Raw genomic sequence first — 14,804 nt, 5'->3', positions numbered from 1 at the left:
AAGTTGTGATTCTCAGACAGAAAAACAACCTCATTTGAACCAATTTAATTTCAAGATGTCTGATAAAGAACAAAAGTCCCATTCATTTCTGACGAGAGGACTGAATAAGTCCATACAAAAAGTAACAATTGGGTCAACTCAAAGCAAAGGGTCAATCAAACAAGCCTGAACACAGTGGTCTGTTGTGGACATCTCATGTAATAAATGTTTGTTGTTTGTTTAAATCAGGATACAAACATTAATGATACACATTGTCTTTGAGCCTTACAGGACTTGGATGCATACATTTCAGAAGATGTAAGACTCATTTAATCAAAGTCATATAACAGATCTATCTATGGTTGTAGGTTTTATTCCAATTAAAGCACCTAGTAATAGATATCAATCCATACTACTACTGATTTAGCTTCAATAGTATAATTCGGTTTGACACTGTTTCCTTACTGGGTGTTTAATGGTCTCAGTTTTTGCTTGAATACTACAAATGTATGATGTGTTCAAGCTGGGGACATGGAATTTAAAAGACATGGGCTTTCAGGATCCAGTGTTTTTGCTCTGCATTCTCTGCTGTATCAATTTTGCAATTGAGTGCCCCTTTAAGATTTCCCTTAATTGAAAGTAGGTAGCCTCACCCACCCTAAAAACAGTCCCAGAAAAAAGCATACACAAAAGTATGTGGACAAGGATGTCCATGTACACTTGACCTAGTTACATACCATCAGCTCTATGAACCTACAAACCTGGGCCTGGTCCCACCAAGCAGGATTACACTGATTGATTTAGTCTATGTTGCAGATTGCAGGGGCTTCTGGGTTTGACTAATTACATGTAGATAATTAAAAATAAAGATAACTGTTTTATGAGACAGGCCCCTGGGCATCCAGATTCCAGAAAGTTGTCTGATGCCAACTACATTTTGTACAGTATATTGTAGCTAGCTAAAACAGCACAGCTAGCATAAGACAGGGCGTACACAAAAACAAAATGCTGCCTCCTAACAAATGTCCCGTCCCATGAATTGGTATAAAGTTGGTAGTCCGAGTACCCTGTGCGTGTGCCTTGCCTGTTTTTTGCCTCTGCGCTGTTGTTTGCAGATGTTCATTAGCATTTGGATATCACCCTCTGTGAGCAAGCTCCGCCTCCTGTGTTTTGATTGGGCACACTGTTACTGGAGTTGTCAGCTCGGCTGCGGGAAGGTTTTCTCTCCTCTCTCTCAGACAGCCCAGTCTTCAGCTACAGACCGAGCGACTGGCTGCATATAGCGGCAGGATTTTCTTGCCTTTGTTAGCTAAGTTAGCTTGGAAAGCACCAAGAAAAGACAGAGCCGCATCCATGCAGTAGCACCCTGTTATTGGAAAATGATCATCTGTACGAATAAAATGGAGTACCCCCTAAGAACCCAGTGCCAGCGAGTCCACAAACAGGTAGGTTAAAGCTGACAATAGACAAAGCTGTTGAAAATAGTTTTAAGACAATTAAAGCCAGCCGCTAACTGGGTAGCCTGAGTAACGTTCATTCATTTGCTGAAGGGTTTATTTTATATCAAAGGAAAAAAAACTCGTCTCTTAACACCTTTCATTCAGGTTTGCTGGCTTGTTTGGCTTTAAATTATCTGCTTTACTAGCCAACAGCGACAATATAAAAATTACCGTTTACAGTTTTTAAAATCTCTAAACTTTTTAACTTTGTGTCAACCAGTAACAATTAGCTGTAACGTTAACGTTATGTCGGCTGTAAGTTAGCTAGCTAGCTAGCTAGCTAGCTAGCTAGCGAGTGAAAATAGCAGTACCAAACTTCTGATCTAGCTAGCTAACGTTAACTCAGCTACCGGTTTATCGAGCAATCATGCTAGAGTTAAATCATAAGCTGAAAAAGGCAATAAAATGAGTTTAAACTGCCACCTTTTATCACCATCAAGAAACATGTAGTTTCCATCTCCAGCCGTTAGACTGTCACGTTAAAGGTCGCAACATTTCGTTAACGGTTTAAAAGCTAACGTTACCGTTAGTAAATGTACATTTAATACAAACTAAATTAGCCATTTGCTGTCACATCGGTTTGTGCAGTCACTGTGATTTTAAGCCTTACGAACAACGTAACGAAGACTCTTTCTTTCTTTGTTGGGTCACCAGCGATGATTTAACTACTTTATTTTTTATGTATGGTTATATTTAACATTTACACCGGTTTAGTGAAATACTAACGTTTAAATGCACTAACGAAATTGGGAGCGTTGCAGTATGTATGAGGAGAAATCTGTAGGTGACGATGACATCATCTGAGGATTTGGGAGAAAAGTGTCTGTCAGTTATAGGTGGCTGTGAAGTAATGCAGTGCCATGTATTACCCATAAATAAAATATAAGGAAGGCTCGAAAGGACACAACAGTGTAAATGCTTTTAATCAATGAGTACCAATGAGGATTGCTCAGTCTTTCTTGCTCCAGGTCACTCTAAATGTTGGCGACTTTTATTGTGCTGTTTTTTTGCTGGCTGAACTGGACTGCCAATCAAAGTTGTTTTTCTCCTGTGTCGCTGTTTTTGCACTTTGCAACAGAAGGGGGGCGCTGTCTCAAGTGCAGTCCAAAAAAGACATGTTTGCTGCAGATTAGAGTCCAGAAATGGAGCAAACAGGGAGGAATGTGAGCAGCAAGAGATTCAAAACCCTCTTCTCTGGGTTCAAGTCCAATTTGGGTTACTTTCACTACCCCATCTCATTGTTTTGCTGTTCACATTCATTGTCATTTTGCTGGCAATTTTCTGTACATGCCATTTGACTACGTAATTTCAGTATTTCTATTGAGACCTATGTTTTTGCAAAGCAAAATAACCCTGTGATTTTACAACAACTTAAAGCGCTTGCACTTACTGTTACAATAAACAATTATTTGGCAGGCATTTAAGTAATGCTACATTTGAGCACCTGCTTGATATGATAACCTACATGCCCCTGGTTTGTTTGTGAGTGAAACTAGTAATGAATTACCCTGTCATCTTTAGTATCTGCATCGCCCCCTTGCTCTACCTGCCTGCCGTGTTTTCTGACAGGTCCAATCACTCATTGACTGCATGCGAGTTTGGCTTTCTTTCTTTTTTTCATCCTGCAGCACAGTGTTTTGTTTGTCTTGGTTGTGTTGTATGTGCTGTCCTAGCCAGCAGCTCCTTTCCCTCCCCTCTCCAAACATCTTTGGGCTGCAGCTGGTTTGTTTTGCGCTACTCTCTGAGTTCAGGTTGCAGAGCCAAATTCGGCCCGGCTGCTTGTGTTTGCGGTGATTTGGAGAGGGGGTTAATGCTGGCAGGACGCCGGCGCATGATAAGGATAGACCCCCTTCAGACTCAATCGGAATGCAGATTGAATGTCCTTCTCCTGTATCTGCAGCAGCCCCCCTCCTGCAGCCCACCAACACCACACACATACAGACACTACATGCACACATGCACGTCTCATCTCAAGCTGACAGATTTACCCTTGCAAGACTGCTGGCATAAGTGTTCCACTTCTTTGTGTGTCATCTTAGCCCTTCATATTCCTGCCTGTACAGTGCTGCTGTTTTTTTTGTCAGCCTGCCATCAAAGCCCGTCTTTGTCTCCATTTACCTTTCCTCCCCTCAGTGACGTCACCCTTGTTTTTTATTTCATTCCTTCCTCTTGCTGCTTTCTGATCAATAAACAAATGACACTACTGTGTTGGGAAGTAAAGTTCTTTTTTTCTTTTATGTCAATGAGCTGCACCTCCCTTTTTGCTCACAACAGGCTCTCTTGTTTTTTTAGTTTTCTATCTTTTGCAGCCAGGCCACAAGTTTGATCATCTTGTGATTTGAACATAGTGCTCTAATATCAACATTGCTGTCTCGATTTTTGTCACCCCCTAGCTTGTTTTTTTTTTTTTTTATTAGAAAAAAAATGGCTTTGTTTCAAAATCAGTAGCAGCTTGGCATACTGTAAGCAGAATTAATAGCTTTGTGTGCTCAAAGTGTGCTTGTGCTCTATCAGGCTGTTTGCATCAACCAAGATATGCTTTGTAATACAATACAGTCACCCAAATGATGTGTCTCTTTTTGCTTCCACCCACACGCGCTTGTTTACAGCTTTAATTTTTTTCTTCATGCAGGTGTTTTTTTGCATGTGGGTGGACAATAAGGAGTCTATCGCCTTATCGAAATTTCTGCTCTGTACAGCAGTTGTGGCTTATTTTTAGGCACTAAAGATGAAGCTGTATGGATAGGTGTCTGGACAGAGCTTTGACAAATGTGCCTAAACCTTCTTCCTCTAGTGTGTATTGATTAGAAAATGTTTCTTTTAATGATGTGGGATGGATCACTTATGTGGGGAATCACCAAAATATGAATTGCTTTTGTTCAGTCTGGCAAACAGGGAAATATGTCTTTTAAGATAGACTTTACCTTTTTGTTTTAGTAGTTTCAAAATCTGGGAATTTACACTAAACACCGTCATAAACTTACTGTATATTGTATTGTAGGTTTAGCGGAGTTTTAATTCTGCTTTCATGTTAATGTGTCAGCAGCAGACTCAGTTAAAACTGTAGGATGTGTTATTTCCTGCTGTGCCACTGCTCACAACAACTGTAGTTCCTGTTTCGGGGTGACTTTTTCTGTGGCGTTTGTCCAGACATGTTTATGAAATTTCACAAAACAGCAATTTCCTCTTTGATTGCGTGATGCCAGTGAGGACAAATCCAGTCTCCTAGGTCTGTACAAGAGTAAGTGTTACTTATTTTACTGTTCTTGTCACAGCTGCAGATTTGACAGTTGCTAGATGACTAAATGAATGAGAGAACCAGTCAGTTAAATGGCCACTGGGGTGTAGAGATTTGTGTTCTCCTGCTTGTCTTGGCATTTCTACTGGTTGTACATGTATTCTGGTGAGATTGCAGTGTGTTTATCTGGCTGTGCAGACCAGTGAAGTCCAGTGTAGGCATTGGAGTCACACACAGTGTCTTGTGTTGGTGCAGGGTTGTCAGTATCATACCCAAGTCTGTCATTTTCAGCTCTAACTGCCAGCTGAATTTATCCTCATCCAGAAATTGTGTTTTGCTTTTACATTCTGAACAACAAAGTAGTAGCAAGTAGAAGTCTTAACGCCTATGTTGTGCCCAGATTCATTGCGTCACCTGGTTACTCATGATGTCACACTTTGATAAGGTTTTGTCATATCCTCTGTGGGATCTTGGTAGTCAGATTTTTCATAAGCAGCCACCATATTTCCAGTCTGAAATGTTTTCCATACAGTGTTTGTTTGGGACTTCTTGTATACATCTTAAATCTGAAAACTGAAGTACGGTTTGTTTTGGATTAATATTGTCTGCTGTGGCAGTTAAAGCATGTTAATACTAAAGCCATACATCAGCTAGCTGATTTTATTGGCACATAATGGCAGTCTGCCATCACATACGTAAGTGCACAAGTAATTTTTTCTGAAAAGCATTTTTATCACCATTCTTCTGTCAATGTTTAAATTTAAACTCTCAAATATTGATACCTGTTTCCATAATACAATAACAGCCAGGCTGTATTAAATACACTTACAGTGGCCATCATTTCTTACACATCTGATTCAGGGAATCTGTGTTGTGGTGTTTGTATTACAAACTGAACAGAGAGCATTGTTTTGAAATGTTTCACATGGATCGTTCATCAGTTAATGTTGCAATCGTAGCTTATTCTATAGTGACAGACTAGAAAGAACAAGCTAAGTGGTCAAACTCAAAGCATGTTTTCTACATGGCGTTGACCTCTGAAATGCCCTTTCCTTTCAGTAACCAAGCCAGTTAGTGCTTGATGGAGCAGTAATGTAGATTCTGCAGCTCAGCATACTAATCAGAAGCTCTTGTGTTTGCAGAGAGATACTTGTGTGAATGTGCTCTGGTCAAGAGGTCTTTGATTGGCAGGCACCTGTGTTCTCTACGGACCCTCTGGCCTATTTCCCATCCCATGTCAGTTGACAGACGAGAGTGGGGCACGTTCAGGTTTAATTTAGTGCCAGCTCCCCACGTTCGCTCCGTTTTTTTTCTATCCTCCTGTTCCTGTTGGATCTTTTTATCTATTGATTTGTATAAACTATGAGATACGTAAAAATGTGTAGTATGTTCTCAGTGTATATAGGTCAAGAGGTAGAGCCTCCTGCAGGATCACAAGAAAACCCTTGTCCGCTACAGGGAGAAGTGAAATAGCACATGGAGCTACCAGCCAGATTAACATGGTGTTGAATGCCAAAGAGCTGTAACATGAAGTAACAGGGCCCGCTAGTTGACATTTTCTCCGACTATCCGTGACATAAATTGAGGTGAAAGAAATAAATATAAAAATAAAAGAAATAATCCTAGACAGCAGTTTGTACTGTTAAAAGAATACGTCCTTGCCAACATTCGTACAGTTCAAACTGCGGTGAAGCATTTGGCTTTGATCAGCACTGTGCACTCGGGTTTCACATGCAACTGGAACTGAGTCCTCGCCCAAGGCCAAGCTCCCAAACATCTTTTCCTAGAGGCCATTGCATGATGGCGAGGGAGGTAATAAATGGCTGTGTCTATGAGGGCAGGCAAGCTTCCCTCTCCATATGGGTCTGTTTCTCTTGGCCTCAGGCTCCTCGGCCCAGTCGCACCTATGTTTGTGTGTTTGGTCTCATCCACTTCTTTGCTGCTGCGGAGCTTCCCTTTTCATGGCCTCTTAAGCCCAACTTTTACATTAGTTTCTTCATCTGTGGTTTCTCCCAGCATGTAAATCTCCCTTTTTAAAGGACAACTTTGGGTGGTATTTTCTTGGTTTCAGCATTGTATTAGGCGGTTTATTGTTTTTGTTCACTGCATCCGCTTTTAATTCACAGAAGTGGATACCTGTAAATTCACGGTGCCTCATCTACATTTAATAATGTGATGGAACTGTACGAGGCATCAGACCCTGCTGCAGCCAACATGCATGTGCCTGTCGAGCCCCCCAGCTAAGCATCGTTGTTTGCTTGTTTTATTTGCAGAAAAAATATGGAGTAAATGGAATGTACTCACTTGACCCTAACGCCAGTATCACAGCATCAGGGCTGCTGTTCTTCCGAGACTGCCTCTCTTCAGCTGATTTAAGTTGTGGAACATGACTCCAATCCAAACCACAGTCTGAGCCCGTCCTCACATGGTGTGGACGCTGAATTCCAACCTTATCTTGAGCCACCCTGCTTTGGCTACAAAATGAGTTCTAATAATTTACCCAGGGGACAGTAAGTCCTGCCTTACCATTTTTTTATATCTTATTCAAGGAGCATCCATATGTATGTAGTATTTTAAAGGATGCTTATCAAACAGAGTACATGTCTGTAATCATTATACAAGAACTACAAAATCAATGAAGACATGTATCACTGTCCCTATGGGCAATGTTGATGGCTGCAACTAGTCTGTTTTGTCAGAAAAATCCCACAGCCCTTGTGGTGATGTCTTTAAACTGATTATGTCCAAACAACAGTCCATAACCCAAATATATTAAATGTACAGTGATAAAATAAAGAGAACAAGCAACAAATTCTGGAACCAGTATATTTTGAGGATTTTTGCTTGAAGAGTGACATGAATGATATAATTAAAATGTATGTCAGTTAATTTTCTGTCAATGGACAAATCAAATTATTGACTTTTCAGCTCAGCATTTCAGCTCCAGTGACTTCTACCTCAGCCTCATACAGATGAACACAATAATAAAACAACCTGAGCTTGTACTGCAGCAACAAGCGGCACAATGTTTTTGTTTTTCCCATCAGACACCAACCTTTTCCCTCCTCTGTCTGGTTTGTGTAGGTGATGGTGAACGGAGAGAAGGAGCGAGTGTCGCTGCTGTTCATGAAGGCTCTGGTCAGCAGGGGGAGCGTGGACGCCGTGTCCCAGCAGATGGCCTCTCACCCTCAGTACTTGGAGAGCTTCCTGCGCACACAGCACTACATCCTGCACATGGACGGCCCCCTGCCGCTGCCGTACCGCCATTACATCGCCATCATGGTCAGTGACCAAGCTGTTCTCGTTTATACTGTACATACCTAAACCCTTAAACAATGAAATCAAACAGAGCCATAATATTATACAGTTCAAAAATAGATTCAAGAAAACAATACATGACCATTACAGAAAGGTGACCTGAATACATTAATGGGAATGTACACACAGTGTATAGTTGTGTGTTGTTGTATTATTGTAAGTTATTGTATGTCTTAGAATTTTTGTATGCTGTATATGCACAGCTATTTGTTTTTTTCCCCCTGTAATAATATGATATTGTAAAGTAGGGGCAGGACTTTATAGGCATTATGCTTCTGCCTGCTCCTTCTCAAACTCATCCTTTTTTTTGTACTGTGATGGAATTGGATTGATTTGTATATGGTTGTGTGTTTGTGTATCTTTGTTTTATTTCATTTTTGTTTGTCTTTTAAAGTATGTTGATTGTTTGAGTTAAAAAAAAAAAGCTAAACTAAGGTACTCACCCTCCTACTATACATGTAGCTAAACAAACACAATTATTTGTGAAGCTGTTCTTTATCAGAGATCATACTAGTATTATTAAAAATTAAAGAATAACAAGCTCTAATGTTTGAGTGGGTCATTTTCCTGAATCTGTGTGCTAAACTCCTCTTCCCATGGCTTTCAGGCTGCGGCGCGACATCACTGCAACTATCTGGTGTACCTGCACTCAGCCCAGTTTCTGAGGGTGGGCGGGGACCCTCTGTGGTTGCAGGGTTTGGAGGCAGCGCCCCCTCGCCTTCGTCTCCTTGACCACATCAACAAAGTTCTGGCCCACCAACCCTGGCTCACTGCCTGCTCACACATCCAGGTACAGCAAAGTAAAACTCAAACAAAACAAAATGTACATAAACGGTAACAAGACAGTATTAAACGATAACCCATGACCCCTTACAGAAATACAGAATAATTTATATCTTTAGAGCACTCACTGCAGATTAACAGGTATAAAGAAATGAAAATGCTGTCTGACCCTGAGCTCTTGTCTCTGTTCCCTCCAGACGCTGCTGAAGTCGGGCGAGCAGTGCTGGTCGCTGGCTGAACTGGTGCAGGCTGTCGTGATCCTGGCCCACTGCCACTCCCTCTGCAGCTTTGTGTTTGGATGCGACACAGACTCAGACTTTGTCCCTCTCTCCAAATCTCCTAACGGTACCCCGCCATCCTTTTGCCCCTTTGATGCTGCAAATGGCAACACCAACGTGCCTCAGTTGCTCGCCACTCCGTCCGAACACATAACACGAAGACGGGTAACAAATCAGACTTGTATTTTCTAAAAGTCAGAGAATTGTACAGTCTGTTTTACAAAAAAAATATTCCTCATGTCTTTTAAACATTTGTAATGCTAAGAAACCTTGAAAGTGCATTTGCTTTTTTTTTTTAAATGAATTATGAATTATTAATGAATATAATAATCTTTTATTGGGAAGTTACAAAATAGATACATTAGGCCTGCAACTAACGATTCATTTAATTATTGGTTAATTTGTTAATTTTTGTTCTTTATAATAAATCGATTATTCTTTTAGTCTATAAAAAGAAAATCTTTAAATTGTCCAACCAACAGTCTAAACACCAAAAGATTTTAGCATTTTGGATCATTTTCACTTGTGAAGTTATGTAGAGACAGTATACATGATATCTTACGATTTCTTAAGAATAAAATCAACCATAATTCATAATGTGAAACAGATGGTTCTGTTAGTCCAAGCATCTGTTTCTCCGCATTCAATGCTAACTTGCAAAACATCACTTTGAATTAAAAAGAGCTCTTTGTGTACATATGAGATGAAAGTGGAAGATGTATTTTCTGATAATACATGTATGATCAGATTTTTTCCGGTAGCCGTAGGTTGTGTCTGTTCCTTGGAATATCCTTTAAAGGTTAATTTAACTTCAACAGTAAGATTTTCTGGTGTTTGTGTCAACAGTCTCTGGACTCCAGTTGTGACATGGTGTGTCTAAAGGAGAGGATCCAGAAGTCCCAGGAGGAGCGTGAGAAGAGAGAAGAGCGTCTGCTGCAGACACAAACACTCCAGCAAACAGGTAACCTACATCTGCAGATGAACACAGAAACACACAATCAAGATAACACTGCTCAGATGTTCCCACTCACTTCTAATTTGTTATCTTGAGCGTTACATTTAGGTTGCATGGTGTGAAACTTGAGCAATTGCCACTCATCAGGCACACTTATCGACGCACTCTGTCTCTCCTACGTCTCTTTTTTTAGATATGGAAGAAGAGGAGGAGATGATATTCTTCACAGACCCAACGCGTTTTATCACAGACCCTGACTTGTGCTATCAGGAGTTTGCTCGTAGGGAGGAGGACCACTTTCAAGTATTTAGAGTTCAGGTGAGGACTTTACATTTGTCAATGTGTCAGTAAGCACTACTTGTTTGTTAAAGCTGTGTAACAGGACACCTCAAACATCCAGTGTTTAACAACGTTTTAAATCAATGCTATTGATGTCTGTAACCAAACCAGTGCTATACAATGTGGTACGCTATGATTTAAATTTAATAACCGTTTTATCTAAAAACACAAACACTTCTCAGGTTTGGTATTTGAATGGCCCACCTCTGAACTGTATCACAGTCAGAAACAGGTTGAGTGGACTTCCAGGTTGTCAGTGACCAATTAAAGGTGTGCATTTGGTGACCGAGCAGCTGTATCAATACTGGTTTGGACATTTTAACACATTAGTTTGTCTCACAAATCCAAATGAGTTCCTCAAAAGAAAATGTATTTGTAGTTTAGGGCCATTATATTGATGCCATACTGTATAGTACTTCCCTAGGGCTTGGAAAATAAACCAGAGGGGTCACAAAATGATTTGGAGGATAGAAAAGCAGAAAATAAACATTTCTGCTACACAAAATTATGTAATTATTCTTTTTTTGGTAAACATTTGACCTCTTCCAGTCTCTAAAAAACATTCACATGAAACAAATGTCTTTGTTTGAACTGGTCACAAACATTAGACATATGGGAAGGGTTGGGAACCACTGCTGTACTTTAATATTTGATGATCCATATCATGATGAATATATGAAATGAATGAATATAAAAAATTGCTGACTGTAAAATGTGGTGTATTTGCTCTGCAGGACTATTCATGGGAGGACCACGGCTTCTCCTTAGTCAACAGGTTGTATTCAGACATCGGGCACCTCTTGGACGACCGATTCAGAAGTGTGACTACCCTTCCCTCGATGCACAGCCCCGACCTGAAGAGGGCGATCTGGAATTACATCCATTGTGTGTTAGGAATACGGTAAAGGCTGACACAAAAATATCATTTTGGACTCCTACAAAAGCCCTACTTTCATTTGTGTTTAGTAGATAAATAAACGTTTCTTTGTGGTTACAGGTATGATGACTATGATTACGGAGAAGTGAATCAGTTGCTGGCGCAGGATTTAAAGCTGTACGTCAAGGCTGTGGCCTGTTTTCCAGATGCCACTAAAACTCCAGTGTGTCCGCTGAGTTTGGCTCCACTTAAAACTTCAGAACGGGTAAGAAGACCTTCACTGGTAACTTTCTGTCAGTCAACCCTCTTTAATGCTCTATGTGAATCACTTTTCATTTTCTTTCCCTCAGATACACGTAAATTTACTAATCATGGAGGCCCGGCTTCAGGCTGAGCTGCTATACGCTCTGAGAGCCATCACTCAGTACATGATCGCCTAAGTGCTCGGAGAGGCACAAAGCTAAAGCTCTCCGCCGGTACAGAGAGACCCAGAGATGCGAGGATTAAAAAAAAAAAAAAAAAAAAATCTCAACTGCAGACGGTGAAGTGGAACGAGAGCGGCATATTTAAGGACACAGAGTGCCATCGCTTCGTAGCTGTGCCTCATGAATGTGCTTTTCTTTTTCTCAGATTTGTATGTATTTAAACCATAGTGTTCCACACACTCCCTTCTCCTGCAAATTCTCCTGTTGTGATGTCCTCTCACCAAACATCTCGACTCTGAAAAGCTATGTGCAATTATTATTAGAGTTGTTTTAATTTTGACCTATTGTTTTGTGTTCCAGCTCAGTCTGAGAAACTGCTTGGTTGTAGCAGTGTGTTAAAGTGGCCAATACTCTCCCTAGTTTGAGCTCCTTTTGTATTAACTATGCTTTCCCCCAAAAAAAAATCTTTTTGTACAAGTTGAATGTTAATGGGAGACCAGGGCCTCTGTTATATTTGTTTTGGACAATCCTTGTCAGTGTTGGAGGAGGACATTAAGTGGACTGTGACATTTCGTATTAATGCTGGTCAAGAACAAACACAACAGTGACACTGCTCGAAGTTATCGCATCACTATAGTTTCTTTTAATAAGCACTTTTTTTAAACTTTATATATTTATAATACAAGGTAGCTCATTAGTAGACACACAGTGCGTGGATCTGACGCCTTCTCTACTGTACGACGTGTAACAAAGATTTTCGTCAAACTTTCAGACTTTGCTTTTGTTTTCAACCCCAGATTTCTGAGTGAAATAGCTTGATCCAAGATATTTCGGTGAATTATTACTCTTCTTGTTGCGTTCAGTTCAGTGCTGAGACACTATTTTAAAAACACAATTTACACTTGATAAGAAAATTTGTAACTAAACTTAGGAAGTCAGTGAGCTGTTTCCTACACTGAAAGATTAAGCTGAGCCATTCGCTAAATGTTTGTAGTGGTTGTTTTTTTGTTTTTTTGAAAAGTGATCAAATCAGAGACTGAATTTCAGACCAAGTCATTAAAAACAGTAACGTGATGAATTGGATAGATGAAAAATGGCCAATAGATCTGCCCTAGTCATGAGTAGAGTTAAGTTAGTTCAGATCAAAGCTGATTATCAGGTCAAAATCCACGGTACAATTTGCAAAGCAGAACAATGTGCAAACTAGTTGTTAAAACATTTGTATCTTTTTTCTGTCTTTTATTTTTATAGTTTTTTTGTAAACTATAGAGTACTTTTTTGTTTTGTTTCTGGGTGTGACTGTAGGACCTGCTTATCGTGCTGCAGCCTGGGTAGACGTAGAGGTGTGACAGACTGTTTAGAGTTAGTAACTGCAGGATGTAGAAAAGAAACAAGTGCATATCGAGCATATAAAGCAAAAGTGCTGTTAACACAGGTGCCTTTAGGCTAAAACTAGAGTGCTGCTGAAGTGGAGGGATGTGACTACTGGAGGCTGAATGTGGGCTTTGGTTGCAGCTGGGAAACACCCCCAACTGTCAAGTTTAAAACTTGTGGCTTTTCCCACATGAATGGGAATGTTTTTTTTGGTGTTGGTCAGCAGCATTTCTGATAAAAATGACGGCCGTGTTTTCTATCGGACACCTTCAAAGAGCCCCAGCAACTCAGCAAAGAGCCTTTGACACGGATGGATGTTAAAAATGTTCAACTTGAGCAGATAAAAAAAGGACAATTAATCTAAAAAAAAAAAAAAAAAAAAGAGTGAAAAAAGAGAACAAGAGAAAAGGCAAAAAAAGGTTTTTTGAAAAATGTGAAGAAATGTTTTCTATAAAGACGTTCTATGACAATAACTGTCTACTGTTTACTTTCTTCTACAGGAAACCTTAAACAACCATACCAGTGTGTGCATGCGTTTGTCCATTTAAATCACATAAACCTTATATTATGAAAATATTTTTCTTAAGCAATCCCTCAGTTTTTAGACTTACTTTGCAACTTCCAGGCAGCCGTTTTCAATCATTTGACGACATAAAAATCCACCTGTGGATTTGATTGAATAAGAGAATCCATCAGTGCAACGTGGTCAGCACAGGAACATTGAATATTTCAAAAGTGCAGTTGACTTTTATGTTCATTTGACAAAAAGGTCAATTTATTAGCATTTTCTAAAGCTTTCAACCACATCAGTCATTCTGTCTGCTGATAGACTGTGAGATGCAGTTAAAAGCAAATGGAATAAGCTTGTACATGTACCTTTTTATATTATTTCATTATTGTATGTTATTAGCCAGCAGTATATTGTACAATACATTTGTATCTGCTACTATGCAGTTACAATAGTATAACTGGACAACAGCGCCCCCTAGTGGCAGAACTGAACATAGTCTGACTCTAAAGAAACATTAAAAGTCAGCAACTTTGCACCAAAGACTCAGAATAAGTGGGTTAAACAGTTTATTGAATTTATTTCTGCTGTTCAGAACTGTTTGTCATATCTGGCTGACTTTACAATGTGTAAAGAAAGAAAAAGACTATGGGGGGAGAGAAACTATCAACAATCAAAAATCATAAACAATTGGCTTATGCACAACTTGTCATTCCCTGTCAAGCCCAACCTCCCCTTATGAAAGTAAATACTATCAAACGGGGCAATTTTACATTTCAAAACAAACTAACGGCTACTTAAAGAAAATTGAAGAACAAAATGTGTAGATAATTATTACATAGAGGAGGAGATACAAGGGAAGTAATACACCACACCTGCCTTTTTTTTTTTTTTTAAAGGAGGCAACAGTAAACTACAGACATCAAACCAACCACCACTCCTTTTACATGCTGCAGTCTGCATGTCCTTTCAACTGTTAATAACATTTCCAACACCTGGACATTAGTTCAGAAAAAACTTGGGGAGTTGCATATACAACTTTCTAAAATAATTACATATAATTTAAAATAAGAAAATCATGCAGTTTGAACAACCTGGTCTTCTGTTTTCAGATCTATTTAATGACCAGTTTAGGGGGAGGGGGGGGGGTTTATCGTGTGTGTGTGTGTGTGTGTGTGTATATATATATATATATATATATATATATATAAACAAAGAGGGGGAAGGACTG

At 39.7% G+C, this 14,804-nt stretch overlaps 1 protein-coding gene across 2 annotated transcripts; it reads left to right on the top strand.

Annotated features, from left to right (window-relative positions):
- The first annotated feature begins 1,159 nt into the window (after window positions 1-1,159).
- si:zfos-80g12.1 (sestrin-3) lies at window positions 1,160-13,447 on the top strand. Of its 2 annotated transcripts, none has more exons than XM_031302990.2 (9): window positions 1,160-1,424; window positions 7,801-7,998; window positions 8,642-8,824; window positions 9,015-9,260; window positions 9,942-10,056; window positions 10,244-10,368; window positions 11,124-11,290; window positions 11,387-11,531; window positions 11,617-13,447. In XM_031302990.2, the coding sequence occupies exons 1-9, from the start codon at window positions 1,359-1,361 to the stop codon at window positions 11,704-11,706; spliced, it is 1,335 nt and encodes a 444-aa protein (XP_031158850.1). In that variant the 5' UTR covers window positions 1,160-1,358; the 3' UTR covers window positions 11,707-13,447. The 2 variants fall into 2 exon arrangements, with proteins under 2 accessions (XP_031158850.1, XP_031158851.1); XM_031302991.2 differs by lacking the exon at window positions 1,160-1,424 and adding an exon at window positions 4,700-4,719.
- Window positions 13,448-14,804: the final 1,357 nt, after the last annotated feature.

This window comes from Sander lucioperca, chromosome 1 (genome assembly GCF_008315115.2).
Source record: "Sander lucioperca isolate FBNREF2018 chromosome 1, SLUC_FBN_1.2, whole genome shotgun sequence".
NCBI classification, from domain to species: Eukaryota; Metazoa; Chordata; class Actinopteri; order Perciformes; family Percidae; genus Sander; species Sander lucioperca.
Note: the sequence above shows the minus strand (reverse complement) of the source record. Positions and strands in the feature narration are given on the sequence as shown.